The sequence below is a fragment of the Phyllostomus hastatus genome, unplaced genomic scaffold (assembly GCF_019186645.2).
Source record: "Phyllostomus hastatus isolate PE091 unplaced genomic scaffold, TTU_PhHast_1.1 phas_contig_17, whole genome shotgun sequence".
NCBI classification, from domain to species: Eukaryota; Metazoa; Chordata; class Mammalia; order Chiroptera; family Phyllostomidae; genus Phyllostomus; species Phyllostomus hastatus.
Genome location: NW_025333664.1, coordinates 22,722,378 through 22,745,629, shown reverse-complemented (window position 1 = coordinate 22,745,629; position 23,252 = coordinate 22,722,378). Strand labels below are relative to the sequence as shown.

Here is a 23,252-nt window from a genome sequence, read left to right as displayed (position 1 = left end):
CCCCTTTTCTCCATCTCCACCCCTTCTACCTGTCTAGATGATTGTGGCTTCTTGAAATCCAGAGTTGTCAAACTTCCATACAGCTTGATTTTCCAATGGTTCTGGGTGTTACTTGTTTTAGGTCTAGATGTAATTCATTCTGTAGTTATACGAGGAGGCTAAGTGTGTTCGCCTATGCCTCCATCTTGACCAGGAGTCCAAAACTTTCAATTTAAGTTACTCTTCTGGTAGGATCAGTATCGGATGTGGATGAAGCCATAATCTGCCAAAATCTGAATCATCCTTGCCAGGTTTGGGGTTTCTGCGGAGAAGTTACAGATACCAGGTCTCACTGCCATAGCTCAGGAACATGGTGCAGCCATTCCTCTTAGCATAGAAAATAGTTGTGGTGCCTTGCTGCCTACTCTATGGCAGCCCTTGCACAGTTGCCACATTCAGAGGACCACCCTGTGGTGGGGTATGTAGAGTCTGTCAGTAGCTCTCACAACCCCACAGCACTGACACTCCTGCAAAATGCCAGTGGAGTCCACAAACTGGGAGGAGGAGGAGGAAAAGGGAGGGTCATTTAATGGTGACAGCTAGTTCTGTGCTGGATCTGGGAGAGGGGCCGGCCCCATTGTCCTTCACTGTTGAATGTTCTGCCTCAGAGTCCTACAGTTCTGAGGAGGAAGGCCGTGATGTGGTAATTCTGAGTGAGATGTGACCTTTCACATTGTTTATTTCTTTGAAGCCCATGCTTTCAATTCAAAATTATTGATTTTCTGTTTTTTTTATTTTATCCACATTATAATGATCTCTACACTAATCTTTATAATATACCTCTTTTTGCTTCATTACATTAGGGGTTTATTTTGTCCTGTTTTTCTAATTTCTTAATGTGTATAGTGAAATTATTGATTTATGATATTTCCTCTATTTAAATGCATGCATTTATAGCTATAAATTTGCCTCTATCACTGCTTTGTCTGCATCATGTGTTTTCATTTTCATTCACCATGAGGCATTCACTAATTTATCATGTGATTCCTGCTTTGACCAATGGATTTTTGGTGTGTGTTGCTTGATTTCTTTTTATTTGTGAATATTCCATTTTCCTTCTGCAATTGCTTTCTAGTTTTATTTTACTGCTTCAGTAGTTCTTCTTGTAGATTCTAGGCATGGTCTTGTCATTCATACAGTGTGACAATGCCACATACATGTGTTTTTACTTACAGCAACTGGTTTCTATAATAGTCAGAAGAGATGTGTGTATTAAGCAGAGCAATGACCCCACAAAAGAAGTCTATGTATTAGTACTCAAAACTTGTGAATATTTTACTTTATATGGTAAAAGAGGCTTTGGAGAAGTCATTAAGTTAAGACTCTTGATGTGAAAATGTTATCCTAGATTATCAGGGAGGCACAGTATAATCACAACTGTTCTTACAAAAAGGTAGTTAAAAAAATCATAGAGGGAGTTCTGGCCAAGATGGAGGCATAGGTAGAGACCCTTCTCTTCCTTGCACAACAAAAAGGAAGACAACAACCAATCTGAAATCAATAAACAACCAAAAGTGCTAGAAAATCAAACTGCATGGAACTCCAACAACCAAGGAATTAAACAAAAAATCAACCAGAAAAATCAGACTGGTAAGGCAGTGGATCTCACCAGCCAACTCAGAAAAACCGCAGCAACACGAGGACACTGGGGACAGGCTGGTTGTGGAGCTGGCAGGCTCTGAAGGAGGGGCTAACTTAAGGAGACTCAGAGGTGGCTGTGGGCTATGGCTGGGGTTGCTGCAGTAGGAGAAGCCCCCAGTCTCATAGGAGAATGTGAGAGTCCATTGAAAAGTGCGCTAGAGACAAGCAGGCCGGCCACACTGTTCCCTCTCTGGCCTTTCCCCCACAGGCAGCTCCCAGTGCAGCAAAGGGGTGAATGCATAAGACCCACCCCTTACAACATATCAGCTGCACCAAGACAAAGACATATGGCCCAAATGAAAGGACAGAGTAAAGCCTCAGAAAGAGAGCTAAGGGAGGAGGAGATTGCCAACGTATCTGTTGGAAAATTTAAAGCCCTGGTGATCAAAATGCTCACAGAACTGATTGAGCTTGGTCGAAAAATGCAAAAACAAATGAAGGATACCCAAAGTAAAATAAAGCAGAATGTTCAGAGAACCAACGGTGACATGAAGGAAACTAGGATTCAAAGCAACAATTTGGAACAAAAGGAAAAAATAAACATCCATCCAGATCAAAATGAAGAAATAAGAATTTGAAAAAGTGAAGAGACTCTTACAAACATCTGGGACAACCTGAAACTTTCCAACATCCAAATTACAGGGGTACCAGAAGGGGAAGAACAACAGCAAGAAATTGAAAACTTATTTGAACAATAATGAAGGAAAACTTCCCCAATCTGGTGAAGGAAATAGACTTCCAGGAAGTCCAGGAAGCTCAGAGAGTCCCAAAGAGGTTGGACCCAAAGAGGTTGGACCCAAACACACCAAGGCACATCCTCATTAAGTTACCCAAGATTAAAGATAAGGAGAGAATGTTAAAAGCAGCAAGAGAAAAACAGAGAGTTACCTACAAAGGAGTTCCCATCAGATTGTCAGCTGATTTCTCAAAAGAAACCTTGCAGGCAAGAAGGGGCTAGAAAGAAGTGTTCAAAGTCATGAAAGGCAAGGACCTACATCCAAGATTGCTCTATCCAGCAAAGCTATCATTTAGAATGGAAGAGCAGATAAAAGTGCTTCCCAGATAAGGTCAAGTTAAAGGAGTTCATCATCACCAAGCCATTATTATATGAAATGTTAAAGGGACTTATCTAAGAAAAAGAAGATAAAAAATATGAACAGTAAAATGATAACAAACACACAGCTATCAACAAAAAAACCTAAAAGAAAAGAAAAGCAATGAAAACAAAAACTAAGCAAACAACCAGAACAGGAACAGAATCAGAGAAATGGACATCACACTGAGGGAGTTCAGTAGGGAGGGGGAAGGAGAAATGGGGGGAAAAGGTACCAGGAAATAGAAGCATGGTTAGTAGGCATAAGGTAGACAGGGAGAGATAAAAATGGTATAGAAAACAGAACTTATCTGTATAACCCATGGACATGGACTAAGGAGGGGAATGCTGGAAGGCCGGGGGGCAGGCCAGAGTGGGTATAGAGGAGGGAAATTGGGAAAACTGTAATAGCGTGATCAATAAAAAATACTTTAAAAGTCATAGAGAGCAGCAAGTGACAAAAAAGAAAGAGGTTGTAGTTACAGGAAGCTGGAATCATGAGAAAAGGCACGTGGGCAGCCTGCAGAATCTGGAAAGGCAGGGCACAGAGCCTGCCGATGAAAAGTGCTTGACAGCACCAACTTTGGATTCTGACCTCCAAAACTATAAATCAATTCATTGTTGTTGGTTTAAGCCACTGAGATTTTGGTGTTTTCTTAAACCAGCCTAGGAAACAATATAACATGATTATGCTATGGGAAAAAATCTAAGGAACTTGACACCTTGTTTTACTTCTTATTTAAGTGATATGCTCATTGTGTGTGGAGCTCTGCATGTCACTGTCACTCGGGTGCCCAGGCTGAGGGAGCAGAGCCCAGCATGACACGTGCATCTCCGTGGCAGAGGGAAGTTGCTCCATAGAGGGTCTTGCAGTGAAATGCATGTCCCACAACATACACTCATCACCTACGCACAGCTCAGTGGTCTAGAGAAGTCTCAGGGTCCCACCCTGGAATTGTCTGGAAGTGGGACACTCCATGAGGCAGAGAGTGCACAGCCAGAAATGTCTGGGGAAGTGTGACACTTCCAGAGGTGACTCAGCACTTAAACACACTCTTTATGCTTAATTCAATGTCAATCATTTTATTATTGTAATGATGACACAAATGGTATTTTTTCATATCACCATTACATTTATGTTAGGGATAACAATGCTTTCTCTAATGTGAATGTTATTTATTCCTTTTAAAGCATGTTATTTCCTATGATTGGAATATTTTGACATCTTTCATAAAATAGTAATTTATAAAACATTCCAGTTTCATTACTAAGGAAATTTTCTAGTTTTATATAATTTACATACAACTTAAAACTATAGTAATGGAAACAATGAAATTATTTCCCTTCTTTGTATTAAACAATAACAAGACATGCTCCCCAACCATATATCAGACTCTGTCATCAACGTGATGGTCTTGGCACTTTAGATATTATGTTCCCACTTTAAATTAAGTCCTATTTACTGATACAAAAGCAGGCAAAGACAATAAACAGGCAATTCATTAAAAGAAGGATTACAAACTGCAAATAACAACACCGATGTATCAATCTTATTTGCCATGAAAGAAATAGAAGTTAAAAATTAAGTTATTATTTTTCACTTATATTGACAAAGATGTATTATTTTTTTAAAAAAGATAGTATCTACAGTTTACCAGGGAGTATGCAGGTAGGGGGTGAAAGGGTGGTCACACATAGAAAACTAGCTGAAAATGTAAGTTGTGCAGCTGTTTTGGAAAACTATTTGGCGATACTTATCAAAGCTCTAAAACTGTTTATTTTCTTTGAACCAATCAATCCAGAACCTCACTCAAGGACATGACTAAGCACACACCTCAGAACGTGGTCACAAGGGTGCTCCCCGCACCACTGCAACAGTGATGTCTGCACACAACCAGATGCCTGACCCAGAGGAACACTGAGTAAGCGGTGGCCCCTCCCTTTCGGCAGGCCATGGGCATCCCCTCAATGCCACCCTCCCAACCTCCTTCAGCTCCTTCCCCCGCCCAGGGTCCACATCCCACAGGGTCCAACAATCGCTTCCTCGGTGAGCTGACCCAGGGAACTGAGTCCAGGGAACCAAGGAGGAATCTTCTGGGGACCTGTGGGAAATGCACTTCCCACTGACAAACTGAGATGTGAGAGGAGGAGCAGCCTTTCTGACTTCTAGATGCAATTCTGTGAAGCTGTGAAGCTGCAGTTGCAGCAGCAGCTCTCAGGACCAGGAGACAAGCCTAAGGCCAAACACACTGAGGCTGAGGCCAAACAGAGTCCTTAATGACGTGTCTGAGCTGCGTGTGTGTGAGACAATAAATGTGCTTAATTACTTAAGTCCATTATGTTTGGACACTTACCTCTGGTCAAAAGCATCCTAACTGATATCAGACATACAACAGAATGCTTTATAGCAGGGGTGTCAAACTCATTTTCACCAGGGGCCACATCAGCCTCACATTTGCCTTCAAAGGGCAAATTATTTCCCTTCTTGGTATTAAACAATAACAACATGTAATTTTAGGACTGTATAAATCTAACTGCTCCTTAACAGTTAAGCGAGAGCTCAGTGCTGCTGCCGGATAGAAACAAGGTGCCGGGCCAGATAAAACAAGGTGGAGGGCCAAATTTGGCCTGTGGGCCTTGTGTTTGCCACCTGTGCTTTAGAGCCAGTGAAAGTTATGTATGCCACAGAAGTATTTCTGAGTAGTAAATGCACAGTTAAGGGAAAAAAATTACAAAATAGTATGCTTCCATTTTTTATTAAAAAACAAGTATGTTAATATGGATTTACTTGCCAAGAAAAGATTTTAGAAAGAGTTATCTCTGATATAGTTCTGTCTGAAAGCCAGAAATTAAATGTTTCCTCTTTGCATATTTGCATTTTGTTTCTATACAACAACTATGTGCTGGCATGCCTCTGAGATATAGGGGGTTCAGCGCCAGACCTCCCTAATAAAGCGAGTCATAATCTTTTTGCTGGTGGAGGGTCTCATTGCCTTTTGATCACAAAAATCTCAACACCTCTGAACCTATCATGCCTGTGTCACTTAGAGCTCGTCACTCCTTTTCCATTTCTTCTGTCTATTCAACCTGATTCAGAGGAGGAAGAAAAGGTGAACATGTATTCTGCTAAGCTTTGTTGAATTGGGAGGGTGATTTTCTAATAGGAAATGATGTGTTTTTCTATTTCAAAATGTTTGGTGAAATAATATCTGGGTGTATCAAGGATTAAATGTTATCCCTTTATCATATCATGACTTTGTACAATTTTATATCAGAATATTTTCTGTGAAGCAAAAAGAATCCAAAAATGAAGGCCCTTCAGGGCCCACAGGAACTGCAGATGACGTGCGTCCCTGTGGGTGAGAACAGTAAACCGCCCGGGGAGGGTCTAGACTCATCTGGAGATGAAACACCCTGATGTCCAGATCCACTGGGTTTGCTCAGAGCTAGTGAGAAACACAGTGCTATTATTCTGTGCTCCTCAAATGCCCATTCCTTTTCTTACACTCCATCCAGAACCTAACGTGTTTCTTCATAAGCCTGGCCTGTATCCAAGTTTAGTGGGGACATAGCAAATTCAAGCTGTGCAATTCACATCCCAGTCCACCACCTGTGAGGCCTTTATGAGGCTTTCTTTCAGTGCCCTCAAACCCTGTAAAACATACCCACCCAAGTTCATTAATCTTTAAATCTTCTGATTGCTTCTAATTACTTATTGGTAAACTTTCTTTTCATAGTATGAAAGGATTCTCAAATTGAACCATGACCTGGAAAAACTAGTGTTCACTGTATCAATCCCACCTTGTAGCTCAGGTTCAGCAGCAGGTGCAGCACAGTCCCTTTCATGAGAGACGTTAAAGCTGAAATTGGAGTAAGGATTCAGTGAGTCTTTTGCAAGAACTGGTTTTCCTTTTGCAGTCCTCTGCAAACAAATATTATTCCAAGAGATACTGAATTTCTCTGAAACTAATTTCCTCATCATCAGAAAACCAGCCATGGTTGCCTCAGCGTCCCGGGCACAGACAGACTGGTGATGCCGTCCTTCACCTCAGCCTGCATGGGTCACACCTCCAGCAGCCACTCAGCAGAGCTGGGCAGCCAAGTGTCACAGGAAAAGGCCCAGCACATGTCCTCCATTGATGGCACCAGGAAGAACCACTTGGAAGGGAAAGACTTAAACCCACTCTTGGCCACATCCCTTTCCCTGTCTCTGCCTCAGTTTCCTCATTCCTAATAAGGTCTCACATTACAAGCTTATTGTGAAGGTTACATGTATGACACATTGCAATGTGCTGAACTCCAGGCCCACTGAGGGTGTGCACTCAGTCAATGAAAGCTGTTGCTGAGAAATTAGCCAGGCAGTGAAAGACAAATAGCATGTAATCTCACCTTTAACAGGAACCTAATCAACAATACAAACAAACAAACAAAATATAACCAAAGACACTGAAATAGAGAATAGGCTGACAGTGACCAGAAGGGAGAGGAGAGAAAATTTCAAAGGAAAAGGGGAAGGGTTTACAGGAACAAGTATAAAGGACACATGCACAAAAACGAGGGGGTGGAAACGGGAGGGAGGTGGGGAGGAATGGGGGGTGGGCTGGGATGGGAGTAAAAGGCAGAAAACTGTACTTGAACAACAATTAAAATAAAATAACAAAATAATAAAATTAAATTAAAAAGAAAGCTGTTTCTGATAAACACTTGACAAAACCCACAGGATCACACATGGAGTATGAACAACTCCTCTGTGTTTCCCTCCAGGAGGAGCAGGTGAGGAGCTGAAGGTGATTCAGCCTGAGAAGTCAGTGGCAGTGGCAGCTGGAGACACGGCCACTCTGAGCTGCAGTGTGACCTCCGTTCTCCCTGTGGGGCCTTTCATGTGGTTCAGGGGGACAGGGCCAGGCCGGGAGTTAGTCTACAGTCAAAAAAGAGGCCACTCTCCCTGAGTAACATATTGCTGCAGATGTAACAAGGAGAAACAACATAGACTATTCCATCCGCATCAGTGACATCACCCCAGCAGACACGGGCACCTACTACTGTGTGAAGTTCCACAAAGGAAGCCCTGACACAGAGCTCAAGTCTGGAGCAGGCACTCGGCTCACCGTGAGTGGTGAGTACAGTGCGAATCCTTCTTCCCTGGTGTGTGACAAAAAGCCCATAAGAATAAACTTTGTTTTTAGAGCACAAACTAGTAATCAGGTGTCATCATGGGCGCTTATACTCAAGATCTGATTGCTGGTCTGATGTCACCCCTCCTGCAGGTCAGGGAAGTTGAGGCCTGGAGAGGTCCTACTATCTTCTCAGGCCCCATGACTGGCAAATGGTGGGAAAAGTCTGGAGCCCTCATTTGCTTGACCCCCCTCTCTGTCCTTGCCTTTTCCAATCTCATCCAGACCCTTGTCCAGGGATGAGGGAACTGAAGGTCTGAGGGACTTGTCCGTCACGAGGTCAGGCCTCACCCTGCCTCCAGAGAGCGCTCCCCTCAGTGTGGCCGAGCCCCCCTCACTAACACTCACTGACACCCGCTGGGAGCCGGGCTCCGCCCTGGGTGCTGAGGGACCTGAATGGGACTGAGCAGGCAGAGCTCTTCTCCCAAGAAGCTTCCTTCTCCTCCTGCAGCTGGGAGAGATCCATGCAGGGCAGGGAGGGGGACGTGTTTCTTTATTTCCTCCTCAGAAGCATCACAGGAGAAGACATCCCTAAGGGGAACAGAGTACCTGTTTGCTCTGCCAACCCTGCAGGCGGGAGGTGCCAGAGGTTGGGCGCTCACTGTGGGTCTGTCTGATAAATCCCCTTTATTGCAGGGACCCGGTCACACTGTCACTTAGGCTCTGAGCAGAGTTTTGTCAGACTGTCCCTCACTTTGAGAAGATGTGCCCCCTGTGGGTGACATAGGTATCCTCCTTTTGAGACAGCAAAAATGCTTATTGACAGTTTTTTCCCAGAGACCCAGGATACTGAATCCTGGGATGTCTCCACAAGGGACCTTTAGACCATCCAGCCTCACCCCACCCCTTGTATAGTTTGGAGCCTGAGGCTAAGAGGTGACAATGGCCTTGCCCACGGTCACATGGCCAGTGAGTGATGAGATCATTCTAGAGCCCAATCTGATTCCTAGAAGGTTCCTTCCTGCCCTGTCATAGGACCCTCTTTCCATGGAAGTCTTGGCATATGGTAGGTGCCAATAAAAGCTAATTACAACAAACCATTGAATAAGGAGCCAAAATATTCCTTTCATTGTTTTCACATGCCCCTCACATTCAGGTACTGAAGCCCAAGATGACTGAAATCCTCTCCCAACCCTCAGCCTCATCCCCCAAATCAAGCATCCACATCAGCACCTAGAGCTGCCCCTTCTTCAACAGCTGCCTCACCCTCCAGTGTATGGAGACAGCAACATTCACTGACCATCTACTGATGGATATAAGTTGGTCCCAACCTCTGGCTATTTCAACAGTAGTGCAGGGGATAACCTTGTCTGTGTGTCACTTGCCCAAGAGGGAGATGCCCCCTGGAAGTGGCATTGTTGGGTCAGAGGGTACGTGCATTTTACTTTGTGTGGATATTGCCAATTTTCCTCCTAGACATGGTAGCAATGGTCTTCCCACAACCCCTGGACATAGGCAGGGAAGGTGGCTTTATCCTAAATTTTCAGATATTGCAAAAGTTCCCACTGGGGTGCCCCTTCCCTAGGCAACCACAGGTAGTAAGTGACTCCATCTGTCTCCTGGTAGAGTGCTCCTTCCTTTTCCCTAAGCTGCCTGCCCAGATGACACCCTGGATGAGAAAGCAGGTAGGTAGGAGGGAGACAGGGGCCATATTTTGATCATGGCATTTACCTTAGAAACAGTGCTGTGAAGGAGGGGCCATCTGTTGCCCCTTTGCCAGATGAGGACACTGATGCTCACAGAGAGACCTGAACTCAGCAGGAATAGGAACTGAGAATGGAACCCCAAGCAGCAGAAATCACAGCCCCTGCTCTCTGCACCATCCCACTGTTCTTGTCAATGTAAGGAGAAAGCTCCAACTCTCTTCTTTAAAATCATATATTGTTATGTTCTTCAGCAAAAAATAAAAATTTAAGAAGGCCCTGTGGGGGAGGCATCTCTAGCTTTACAACCTAAATGAGACAGATACTCAAATGTCCCATCATGTCCTGAAACTACTCCTAACTGACATGATTCAGCATATAAAAACATTCATGTGTATAGCCCCAAATGCTCTTTTATCTTCACTCAGCACCTGCAGGAGCAGCCTGGGGACAGTGACCTGGGTAGAGCAAAGAAGGGTCACTGCACCCCCAACAACACTGTGCATCCCTTTTCCTGTCTCCACAGACTGAAGGTGAGGTGGGGGATATTTCCTAGAAAGTACTGGGAACCCAGGTGAGCAAGAGTTCATATTCTAGACCCAGTTGTCAGGAGACCATTCTTCCATTTATTGGTACAGGGTCTCCAGACCTGGGCACTTGGAAGCCACTCCTCCCTGGAGCATGTGGCAGTAAGTGACAGGCTCCTGAAGGTCGGCACTTTCTCTGCTGATTGTCATGAACATTTGGGGGCCATAGGAAACAGCTCTGGGACATAGTAGTGGGAGAGGTGACAGATTATTGTTTCTCTCAACCTCAGTTTTCTCATCTGTAAAATGGTGGCAATCATGGATGCTTTTTAGAAGACTGTAAAGGGTTTGAGGTGCTCTGTCTGAGTCACCCAGCACTGAGTAGTCCCCCAAAATCAGGTGTTATGTCCATGTTGTGACCCAGTTAATTTTGCTAAGCTTCAGGTCCTTGTTTGCCAGAAAATTTCTATACTATTTTAATGTAATGTTAATCAAATCACTGGTTAAGAGAATATTTATGATATAATCAAATCAACCTTTACAGGGTGTTATGAGATGAGCCTGGTAAGAGAACAGACCCTCACTGAGCCATGGTCTTGTCATCCCACAAGAGCTGGGTGCTCTTGGGAAGTCTCGGGTGCACTCAAGTCCTCAGTTTCCCCACTTGATGAATTTGGATAATCATGGCTCCTGTTCAGCATTCTGTAAGGATTGGAGGTCAGCTATAAACAGCACAACTTCCAGTGAAGATGGCATCATAGGTCAACACCTTGCCTCCTCGCACAACCAACTCAAAATTACAACTAAAATCAGGAACAACTATCACTGAGAACCATCAGAAATCAGGTTAAATGGAAGTCTGACAACTATGGAATTAAAGAAACCATATTCAGCCAGAGTGCTGGGAGGAACAGAGAAGCAGAATGAGCTGGGTCCCACATCCAGGTGTGGGGGATAAAAATTTGGGAAGGATATCTCAGGAGTGAGGAGTCCAAAACCAAAAACAGTCCCCCAGCTGAGGGTTTCAGTGTGAAGAACATAAGTCCCAAAAACTTTTGGCTGAAGAAACCAGTGGGGATTAAGTCAATAGAAGAAACTTCTGGAGCCCTAAGCAGTTACTCCTAAGAGAACCCACACATGGACTAACTCCAACTCCCTCCCTCTGAGCTCCAGCACTAGGGCAGCTACTTGAAAGGCACCAGTGACACACAGAGTGAAACTCAAGTGTCTGGAATCAAGGCAAGAGCTGGGGGACAGCTTTCTCCCACACAGAAGGGTAGGCAGAAGCCATTACCCTTTTCTGAACCCTCCCCCACAAAGCCACAGAGCCAGCAGGTGGGTGCCATATCTGGGACTCCATCAACCTGGCTAACTAACACTGTTTGTCCCACCCTGGAGATCCCCAGAGACTCCATCACACCCAACATAAGGGCCCACCCCAGCTGCTTTTCTATATGAATAGCTGTCATAGGTCTTGGTTCATGCTTCAAAACTTTCTAAATCCTCTCAAACAAGCAACAGCTGGCCTCAGTGAGCACCCCCAGCCCCTGTACCTCTTGCTAAGTGGCCCCAGACCTGGCACTAGCAGCAGCCAGCCTAGAATCACAGGTTGGTTTCACCTGGAAATCTCCAAGCCAAACACAAGTAGCAGCCACCTCAGATTGTTTTATAGCTCTGGCAGGGCGGTTCCAGGCAAAACACAGGTGGGAGGAGGACCTTGGCCTGCACTACACAGGAAACCCCAGGGCCAATACACCCAGGGCCAGTGCACCCACTGGACAGCCACATTGGAGCACCGACACCCTGCCCCTGAACAGCTGATCTTCCATGGAATGTGGAGGTTGGTGGTCAGTCATCACAGCCAATCCTTGCAGCTGACTGGCCTGGGTAAATCACTCCCATTGGCCTGCCATCAGCAATCAAGGCTCAACTGCAAGAGGAGGATGTACTCAGCCCACACAAAGGGTAAACCTTGAGTATTCAGCTTGGGTGATGGGGAGGCTGTGCCACTGGACCCTACAGGACACCTAATACATTAGGCCATGCTACCAAAACAGGGAGTCATAGCAGCTCTACCTAATACATACAAACAAACACAAGGAAGCTGCCAGAATGAAGAGACAAAGAAACATGGCCCAAATAAAAAAACAGATCAACTCTCCAGAAAAAAAAAATAAACAAAATGGAGATAAACAGTCAAGTGCAAAGTTCAAAACACTGGTTATAAAGATGCTCAAGGAACACAGAAAGGACCTTAGCAGCATAAAAAAAGATCCAGTCAGAAATGAAGGATACTCTAATTGAAATAAAGAACAATTTGCAGGGAAACAACAGTAGAGTAGATGAAGCCTCAAATCAAACCAATGATTTGGAGCATAAGGAAGCAAACAACAACCAATCAGAATAATAAGAAGAAAAAGAATCCAAAATAACAACAATAGTGTAAGCAGCCTCTGGGGAAACTGCAAGCATTCCAACATTCACATCAGAGGGGGTGCCAGAAAGAAAAGACAAAGAGCAAGAAATTGGAAATCTATTTGAAAAAATAATGAAAGAAAAGTCCCCAATTTGGTGAAGGAAATAGATATGCAAATCCAGGAATCACAGAGATTCCCAAACAATTGGAAGGCAAAGAGGCCCACTCCAAGACACATCATAATTAAAACACTAAAGTTTAAAGATAAAGGGGGATTCTTAAAAGCAGCAAGAGAAAAGCAGTTAGTTACCTACAGGGGTGTTCCCCTAAGACTGTCAGCTGATTTCGCAAAAGAATCTTTGCAGGCTAGAAGGTATCAACAAGAAATATTCATAGTCATGAAAAGCAAAAGCAGGAACCTACAGCCAAGATTGTTCTACTCAGCAAAACTATCATTTAGAATTGAAGGGCAGATAAAGACTTCCCAGACAAGATAAAACTGAAGGAGTTCATCATCACCAAACCATTATTACATGAAATGTTAAATGGACTTATTTAAGTAAAAGAAGGTCAAAACTATGAACAATAAAATGGCAACAAATACACATCTACCAATAACTGAATCTAAACAACAACCTGTAAAAACAAGAGCAGAGACAGAATCATGGATATGGAAAGCACTTTGTAGGTTGTCAGATGGGAGGAGGGTGCAGGGGAATGGGTGAAGAGTTGAGGGGATTAAGAAGTACAAATAGGTAGTTACAGAATATCCATGGGGATGTGAAATACAGTATAGGAAATGGAGAAGCCAAAGAATCAATGCATGACCCATGGACATGAACAATGCTGGCGGGATTGCCTGAGGGAGGGGGGGCTGCTGGATAGATGGGGGCAAATGGGGGGTAATAAGACAACTGTAATAGCATAATCAATAAATTATAATTTTAAAAAACAGTACAAATTAGTCTGATCAGCAATTTTATTCCTGTGCCCAGATTGGTGAGAAATCACTTGATAAGAGATACAGGTGGGCTTTGAACTCAGGCCTAGAGCTGTTCATGGGCCAGCCTCTCACTCACATTTCATCTCCAAGGACCTGAGTGTCCTGCTCTGTAGGATGAGGATGATGACATGCCCTCCCAGCTTTGTTAGAGGATAAAAAGTAATACATGAAAAGGTGTTTAACAGTCACATGCTTGTCATCGATGGTCACTGTCATGTTCATTGTTCATTGTGCTCCTTTTATAGCCCAACCCTCTCCCCCTGTGGTGTCAGCCCCTACAGGCAGGGCCACACCTGGACAGACAGTGAGCTTCACCTGCGAGTCCCACAGCTTCTCCCCCAGGAACATTGTCCTGAGATGGTTCAAAGACGGGAATGAGCTCCCAGCCTCCCAGCCCACTGTGGACCCAGAGGGAGACAGCCCTTCCTACAGCATCTCCAGCACAGCCAGGGTGCAGCTGGCCCAGGGGGATGTCCGCTCCCAGGTCATCTGCCAGGTGGACCATGTCACCCTGAAGGGGGTCCCTCCTCTTCGTGGGACTGCCAACCTGTCTGAGACCATTCGAGGTAGATGCCCCTCACACCCAGCCCAAGCCCATACATGGCTCCTTCCCTCTAAGCCTGCTCCTCCCCCTGCCATTTACTCCAACTTAATTTCCCTGGAATCTAATTCCTGATAGTCCTTCCCATCACCAACACCTGGATGTGCCTGTCACTCACTGCTGTTTAATGGCAGTTACCTGGTGAACACCTCCCACTGTACTTGGTAGTCTCATCTGCTTTAGCAATAGATGAAAAAAACAGATGATGAAAGAGTATATTTTTTTGCATTTGTGTTTTGTTTTGTTCCTTAACAGGGAAAGAATCTACCACATTTCACACACATTCTAAAGAACTGCACAACTCCAATACCTGAGTACCTACTATAAACCAAGCTACTATGCACTTGGTGTACTCATTTATTTTGCTACAGTTATTATGTTCCAACTGCATGCAAGGCTGTGCTTGTAGACTTCAGTCATATTACCCTAGTAGGACTATTAGTTCTTGAGCACCTGCTGTGTGCAGGGTATTGAGCTTAGTGATTTCATTCATATGCAAAGAGAACTCTGAGTTCTGAGCACCTGCTGCATACCTACCACCCTACACCTGTCCTGAATTACACCCTTGCTGTGGTGGGGGAGCAAGGTTATGGGGATCCTCTGTGATCTGTGTCCCATGAGGTCAGAGCTTCTGCCCTGTGCTGTTTCAGTTCCGCCCACCTTGGAGGTTTCCCAACATGCCATGTCAGAGAACCAGGTAGATGTGGTCACCTGCCAAGTGAAGAACTTTTACCCCCAGCACTTACAGCTCAGCTGGTTGAAGAATGAAAAAATGTCCCAAACAGAAGTGCCTTCAATCCACATAGAAAACAAGGATGGGACCTTCAACTGGAGGAGCTGTCTCCTGGTGAATTCATCTGTCCTCAGGGAGGCCATGGTGCTCACCTGTCTGGTGCAGCACGATGGGCAGCCGGCCGTCAGCAGGAACCTCACCCTGGAGGCATCCACTCATCAGAAGGGCCAGAGATCAGATGGACACTCTGGTGAGAACTCTACCCAAACTGAACCCAGGTACTTTAATTTTTTTGTAATGTTAAGAATAGGAATTTATGCTTATTATGGAATATTCTAGAAGTCTATCAATACAAGAAATTTTTGAGTGAGCTCCCCTCTCACAAACACCACACTCTGAGTTACCACTGGTAAGAGTTTGATACATGTATTTATAGATGTTTTTGACATCAATATACATTAAAGAAAGAGGGAGGGATGGAGGTCGTGTGTTCACAGTGTCCTGCCTCTCCCTTCCTTCTCCTAATGGTCATTGTATCCACTGTTCACATCAGCCCCTCCCTCCTCCTTGCTCTTTCCAACCTCCTCCTGGTCTCCATTCCAACCTAGATTTTTCCATCCACGTCAGTAAAGTCACCCAGCAAATCCTGAACCTGCTCTCTGTGAAATTCCAGAGGGGGAGCCCCGAGGACGTGGAGTTTGAATCAGGACAGTCATCCAAGTGACCGTGGGTGGTCACAGCACAGGCCTCCTTTTCCCCAGTGTTGTGACAATGAACCAGCAGTCATCACAAATGTTTGCCTGTGGGGATGGTAATACTATTCCCTTAGTGTCCTTCTGATGATGCAGGGTCTGTGACATCCCCAGTGTTGTGTCTGGTATTGGAAATGTGTCATTTCTCTATTTTTATTTGTCAGTCTTGATAAAGGTTTCAATTTTACGGCTTTTTTCAAGGAATCTGCTTTTTGTTTCAGTGATTTTTCTCTACTGTTTCTCTGTTTTCAATTTCACTGATTTTCCCCCTTTACTTCACAAATTCCTTCCTTCCGCCCTTTGGGTTGACTTTGCTCCCCCATTTCTTATTTCTTGTTTCTTGTGAAGGAAATATAGATCACTGATTTTAGCATTTTTCTCTTTCTTAAGCCACACCTGAGTTGCCTTCTGTGCCTGGATATCAGGGGAATGCAGCCTCTGAAGCCTGTCACTCTGTTCTTCCTCCAGTCCTCAGGTCCCTCGAGCCTGTCTGCCTCCCCCTTCCATCGCTCAGAGTCCTCGTCTGCGTGTACCTTGTACCTGGTGTCATCTCTAGGGGTCGGAGCTGCACTGAGCGGGGACAGCAGGAGAGCTGTGTCTGCACCATCTGGTCTGGAGCCCCCTCGGGTGCTTTGAGTCTCATCTCCTGTGGCTGCTCAGACCAGCCTGTTACCTCCCTGTGCTCTCAATGCATGTGACCCAGCACATCTACAGAGTAGGAGAGTGAGGATGGTGTTTAGTTTGTCTGGGTAGCCAGTGGAGCAACGTGGAAGGGCCTGTGTGACCCTCTGGACTACAAGGCCACACCCTGCATGGAATCTGAGGTCTCTGGTCACTGCAGTCCTGGTGCAGTGGGCTTAGTGCGAGGATGCACAATGTTTTGGTCATGTTTATATAATGCTGTGGTGTTTAATAATGCATCTGGGTTATGGGCCTCTTTCTGTCAGTGTAGATTAATCCATGTATGTTGATGGAGTTAATTAGTTAGTTATGATAGTGGGAGAAAGATTCTGAGTCCTCCAATATTTTGACTCTCTTTTCGCTTTCAAGACCCTCAATTTCCCTCCCCCCTTTTTCTTTTTTCTCTTCACCACTCAGTTGTAAAACACACTTCTTCCTTCTTTCTTGCCTTCCCATACCCCAAAGTTATGTACTTTATTTTTTAAATAAGGGTTTTTTTTGGATTACACCTCACATACAATATTATATTAGTTTCAGGTGTACAACCCAGTGACTAGACATTTATATAACATACAAAGTGATCACCTGGATAAATCTAGCACCCATGACATGATACCTAATTATTGCAATATTATATATAATTTACACCCCATGACTATTCTGTAACTATCAATTTGTACTTCTTAACCCCCTCACCTTTATCACTCATCTCCCCAAAACACCTCCAATCAAAATGCTTCCTGTATCTGTTGGTCTGTCCCTGGTTTGTTTGTTTGTTTGTTTATTAGATTCCACATATAAGTGAAATCATATGGCATTTGTCTTTCTCTGTCTGTTATATTTCATTCAGCATAATACCCTCTCCATCCATCCATGAGGTTACAAATGGCAAGATATCATTCACTTTTTATGGCTGAGTCATATTTCATTTATATATGCACCACTTCTTTATCCATCCACTTCCTGGTGAACACTTAGGTTGCTTCCATATCTTGGCTATTGTCAATAATGCTGCAGTGAACATATGGATGCATATGTCTTTCCAATTTAGTGTTGTGGGTTCTCCAAATAAATACTCAGAAGTGGAATTTGCAGGTCCTTTGTTGTCTCTTGTTGTAGCCTTTGTTTTAAAGCAGGGGTGTTGAACTCATTTTCACTGGGGGCCACATCAGCATCGAGGTTGCCTTCAAAGGGCCCAGTGTAATTTTAGGACTGTATAGATGTAACTACTCCTTAACTAGGGGCAAGGAGCTCAGTACTGCTGCCAGGTAGAAACAAGGTGGAGGGCCGGATTTGGCTCATGGGCCTTGTGTTTGCAACCTGTGTTTTAAAGTCTATTTTGTCTAGTCTAAGTATTGCTGTCCCTGCTTGTTTTGTTTTCTTTTGTTTCCATTTTCATGAAATATCTTTTTCTTTCCCTTTACTTTCAGTCTGTGTGTGTCTTTTAATCTGAGGTGAGTCTCTGGTAGACAGCATATGTAAGGGTCTTGTTTTCTTATCCATTCAGGCACTGCATGTCTTTTGATTGGAGCAGGTAATCCATTTGCACTTAAAGTAATTGTTATAGATATATATTTATTGCCATTTTATTTTTCATAGTTTTTTATTTTTTTCCTTATTCTTATTAAAGAATACCTTTTATTCCTTATAGTGCCAGTTTGGTGGTGATACACTCCTTTAGCCTTTTCTTGTCTGGGAAGCTCTTTATCTGTCCATGATAGTTCTGCTGGGTGGAGTAATCAAGTCGTAGGTCCTTGCTTTTCATCACTTTGGTTTTGTTTTATTTTGTTTTGTTTTGTTTTTCATCACATTGAATATTTCATGCCAATTTCTTCTGGCCTGCAAAGTTTCTGTTGAAAATCAGCTGAGAGAGTCTTATGAGAGCTCCCTTCTCAAATAAACTAACTGCTTTTCTTTTACTGTTTTTAAGAGTCTTATTATATTTAACTTCCAGCATTTTAATTTGATGTATCTTGGAGTGGACCTCTTTGGGTCCATCTGGTTTGGGTCTCTCTGTGCTTCCTAACTTGCTTGTCTATTTTCTTCACCAGGTTAAGGAAGTCTTTTGTCATTTTTTTTCAAATAAATTTTCTATTTCTTGCTTTCTCCCTTTTCCTTCTGAAACCACTATGATACAAATGTTGGTATACCAGAAGTAGTTCCAGAGGCCTTTAAACTATCTCCGCTGGTTTTTTTTACTCTTTTTCTTTTTGCTATTCTGAATAGGTGTTTTCTGCTTTCTTATTTTTAAAATCATTGATTTGAGCTTCAGCTTTATCTACTGTACTATTGATTTCTTATAATGTATTCTTCATTTTGGTTAATCATATCTTCATTTCTGACTTTTTGAATGTTTTCTATCTTTACTTTTTTAAAAAATCCTCACCCAGGAATATATTTATTGATTTTTGAAAGTAAGGAGGGAGAAAGAGATAGAGAAACATCAATATGAAAGGCAAACATCAATCAGTTGCCTTTTATATATGCCCCAACTGGAAACTGAACCCACAATCTAGGTATGTACCGTGGCTGGGAATCAAACCTGAAAACTTTTGTTTCATGGGATGACATTCCAAGTAACTTAGCCACCCAGCCAGGAACTCTACTCTTATTTTTATGTTTCCTATCCCTTTATTGAAGTGCTCACTAAGTTCACCTACTCTCCCCCTAAGTTCACTGAGCATTTTTATAACCAGTGTTTGAACTCTACATCTAGTAGATTGCTTGTCTCCATTTTTTGTGGGGTTTTTTCTGGAGTTTTGTTATGTTCTCTTATTTGGTACATGTTTCTTCTTCTCCTCATTCTGGATTCCTCCCTGTGTTTGTTTCTAGAGATTAGGTAGAGCTGCTATGTCTCCCAGTCTTTGTAGAGTGGCCTTATGTAGTAAGTGTCCTGCAGTGCCCAGTGCTGCAGCCTTCCTGGTCACCCTACCCTCTGCTCTAGGTGCACCCCCAGTGTGGGATGTGTGCATCCTGCTGTTGTGGTTGAGCTTTGATTGATGTTGATACATCAATGGCAGGAACCTGTCCCCAGACCAATCAACTGTAAGGGCTGTCTGTGACTACAGCAAAGGAGCTGCTGTGCAGAGGCTGACCCCACAGAGTGGGATTCACTTCACTGGGGCTCTGGTGCCCAGTGAGCCCACCTCTCAATATTGGAGATGGTTGGATTGTATTCCTTTGTTGTCTAAAGCTGTTTACTGGATTTCTGGCTCTGGGGTCTTTCTGGAGGTGCAGAGAAGATCAACCACTGTCTGGGCCCATCTTGTAACTACCTGGCATGAGGTACAAAATAATTTGCAGATGATTGCTACTTGTGCTGGGCTTGGAGGTGCCTGGGAGAGGCCCAGCTGCACACTGAAACTGGCTGCCACTAATGCTGGGCCTGGAGCCACGTAGCAAGGTTTGGGGCACACTGAGGCCAGATTCAGCTTATTAGGGGTTTGTGGACCTTTGAGAGATTTCAGACAAGTCTGAAGAATAAGCCAAGATAGGCCATTTCTAAGGAAAACCCTAGAAATGTCCCAGGTAGGCGCACAATTTGTGTGGGCTGGGGTCTCAGGGACTCACCAGGGAGGGGCTAACAATGTTAGCCAGGTTGATGGAGACTCAGATATAGTGGTCACCTGTGCCAGCAGGGGAGGGCTTAGCAGAGGTCAATGGCATCTGCCAACATTTCTGTCTAGCAAAAAGCTGCCTCTCTAGCCTTGCTACAAAGCCAGACATTTCAGTTCTTCCCATGCCCTGGCACCTTTGAAGCTGCTGCCCCAGTGCTGGAGCTCTGAGAGAGTGAGTCTAGTTAAGTCTGGGTGTGGGCCCTTTAAGAGGGATGCCTGGTTTCTATTTTGTTTGTTAGATTATTTTGTTCACTAGATTTTATATGTATTTGTGAAATCACATGGTATTTCTCTTTCTCTGTCACCCCAATAAACTCAAAAAATGGTTAAAATAATATTTAAAGAATTATTATTTAAAAATAAAAAGAAGAATGCCTGGGACTCCAGTCACTCTCTGTCTCTCTCAGCCACAATCCCTGCTGGTTTTCACAGAAGGAAGTTAATGGAACTCTCTTCCAGGACTGCATTTCTGGGGCAGCTGGCCTTGTGCGGGTCAGGGACTCATTGCTCCTCAGGGAGAACCTCCACAATCTGTATCCCTCCAAAATGTTTTACCCACCACACATGGGTGTGTGACCAGTCCATTCCACATTTCTGTTTCTCTCACAAGAATGGGAGCCAGGTGGTTCTAAATGATGACTGTTCCGCAGTTTAGTTGTAATTTTGATGTATTCATAAGAAGATGCGTGTACTGCATTTACTTATTTCACCATCTTAACCAAAGTCACAAGTTATGAACTTTAAATTGTATCTGGCCCTTTAATTACATCTGTCCTCTTTAAATGTTCCTGAGTCTCTGAATCAGATTTCTATTGACACTGTAATTACATGGTTCGTGGCTTAACACAAGACTAATTTATTATCTTGCAGTCCTAGAGGTCAGAAGTCTGCAAGGGGTGGGCAGGGCTGAGTCCTTCTGGAGGCTCTAGGGGAGAGTCTCCCCGAGTATGACACCTTTTGATATGTATATAAGTAAAACCATGCAGTATTTATTATTTGGTGGCTGGCCTATTTTACTTAGCACAATGTCCTTAAGTGTATATCATCTTGTAATCTGTGACCAGATTCCAAATTGGAAAAGAAAGAAAAGAGTAGGATGTCTGTGGTCCCATTCAGATTCCCATTCATTCTTCCTTCCTTTCATCCATCCTTCCATCCATCCATCCATCCCAGCATGCATTCACTCATGCATTCACACTCTCATTCAATCGTGCATTTACTTAGGCATACAGCTGTTAACCAATGCCTACCTCCTCCTCTGTACCAGGCCCTGGCACATGACCCAATCCTTAATGAGCTCCCACTCTCCCACAGTGGACTTCCTACAGTAATTGTTTGCTTTCTCTGTGCTGTGTCAGTGCCCTCTGCAGTGTCAGTGTTCCCAGTCTTCATTCTCCTCAGACTTGGTGGCTCTTACCTGCCTGGTGAAGAGATTCTACCCACAGAGTGTACATCTCACCTGGCTGGAGAACTATCATATGTTCAAGGGAGCTGAGTAACCTGTGTCTATGGAGAAAAGTAATGGCACCTATTGCCTGGAAAGCTTGCAGTGGATGAATGTGTCATTCCAAGAGTCTGAGCAGTGCTCACTTGTATGGTGCAGCATGAGGTACATCCTCCAATACAGTCAGCCTCATACTGTCCACAGCAGCCACACCACATAGAACCTATTGGGAGTGCATGGAAACTCACTCACCTCCACTCCTGTGAGCAGCTGGGTCACCTCTGTCACCTGAGTGCTGTGAGATATTTAAACTCACAGAGCTCCATTTGATGTCTTCTTCTGCCCATTGGTGTTCAGGTCCAGAGACATCTGCCATTATTTTTGTGGTGTTCCTCCTGGGCCTCAAAGTGGTGCTGGTGATGAGCTTCACAGTCACCTACATCCGCAGGTGGTGGAACCTGTAACAGGTGAGTTGAAGGCAGGCCTTAGTCCTTAAAGAGAAGGGTCAGGGCAAACCTCATGGGCTGTCAGGAGAAGCCCAGGGTGTGGCTGCATGGTCACATGGTCACCACAAGATTGATTCAGCCTCATGAGAAGGTTGTGAGAGCTTTTATTTTCTCTAGATATCTTTGGAATCTCAGAGGCTTCCAACTCTTCCACCTTGTATCATATCTTGGATTTTGAAGGTTTTCAAACTAAGTGCCCTGGGACCCTGGCAATGGTGGTCTAAATGTGGAGGTGGGATAAAGGTCAAAGCTCTGAGACCCAAACTAAAAACAGTCCTCCATAAACTGCTGTATATTTCAGTGTTCATATGATATATGTTTTCGTATGAACAAAAAAGTAGAACTAAAATCAACCAATACAACCTGAGAGACTTGGGGGTGCTGACCAGTGGTGAAGACGAATGTAGGAATGAAAGGGGGAGCAGAACTCAGGGGAGGGGTTCAGGTAAACTGAGTAGGTTTGATTTGTGATCTGTGCCACCAACCCAGGCCAAAGTGCTTGCCACTTAGTATGTGCTCAATAAATATTTGTGAAAATAATACAGGAGTGAATGAATGAATGAATTTCCCTCCATCTTTCCATGCCCTATGACACCTTGTCTTCTGCCTTCTCCAAGGGACTCCATTGGCGAGAAGAAGCTGCAAGGACCTGCAGGTAACCCAAGACCCAGGCCTTCACTCTACCAGCCCCACCTGAGCCAGGAACATGCTCCTGCACACACCTTCCTGAGGGTCCTGCTCTCTGACAATGAGGATGAGTCAAGGATGGACTTTGGTCATTGGGTTCTGAGATGTCTGGACCTAGATGCACTGAGCTTCAAACTGGCCCTGCCTCCACCCAAAAGAGGCCCACTCAGAGCAAGGCAACAGGATTTCCATTCTTTTTTATTGTAAACAACCTTTAATATTCAGAGAAGATTTTACTTTATCCAGAGATTTTACAAGTATGATATCATTGTAGCACATAGACACTTCAAATCACTCAGCAGATTAAACATTCTCGTATTCTCACTATATAAGGAATATGTAAAAAAACCCATGGATGCACCACCCTATCTTTGCAAAATGGTTACATTCAGCCTTATGATTTGTGTTCATTTTGAAAAACCTGTTCTCAATTTTATGTTATTAATCTCAAGTATGATTTTATGCTTTTACAATATATATGTAAATATTTAAGCAATATATCATATTACTTTGCATGTTATAAATTTTATTTAAATGCTATTCTACTATATACAACATTCTGAAATTTTATTTTTGTGTTTAACACAGTTTTGTGAGTTTTCATAATGTTGACATATTTAGCTGCACTTGATTACTTTTCCGTGCTCTATCATTTTCTGTTGTAAGATGGACATCTACATAGGTTTACATTTATG

General features: G+C 43.8%; 1 protein-coding gene and 1 pseudogene across 1 annotated transcript; one reads left to right on the top strand and one right to left on the bottom strand.

The window, feature by feature from the left end:
- Positions 1-6,039: 6,039 nt before the first annotated feature.
- On the bottom strand, positions 6,040-6,937 carry LOC123815051 (annotated as a pseudogene).
- Positions 6,938-7,047: 110 nt separating this feature from the next.
- On the top strand, positions 7,048-21,828 carry LOC123815050 (signal-regulatory protein beta-1-like). The gene is given in 6 exon segments (XM_045833207.1): positions 7,048-7,087; positions 7,538-7,703; positions 7,705-7,889; positions 13,782-14,102; positions 14,788-15,120; positions 21,722-21,828. Coding segments are annotated over 6 exon segments (1,152 nt in total).
- The last annotated feature ends 1,424 nt before the right edge of the window (positions 21,829-23,252 follow it).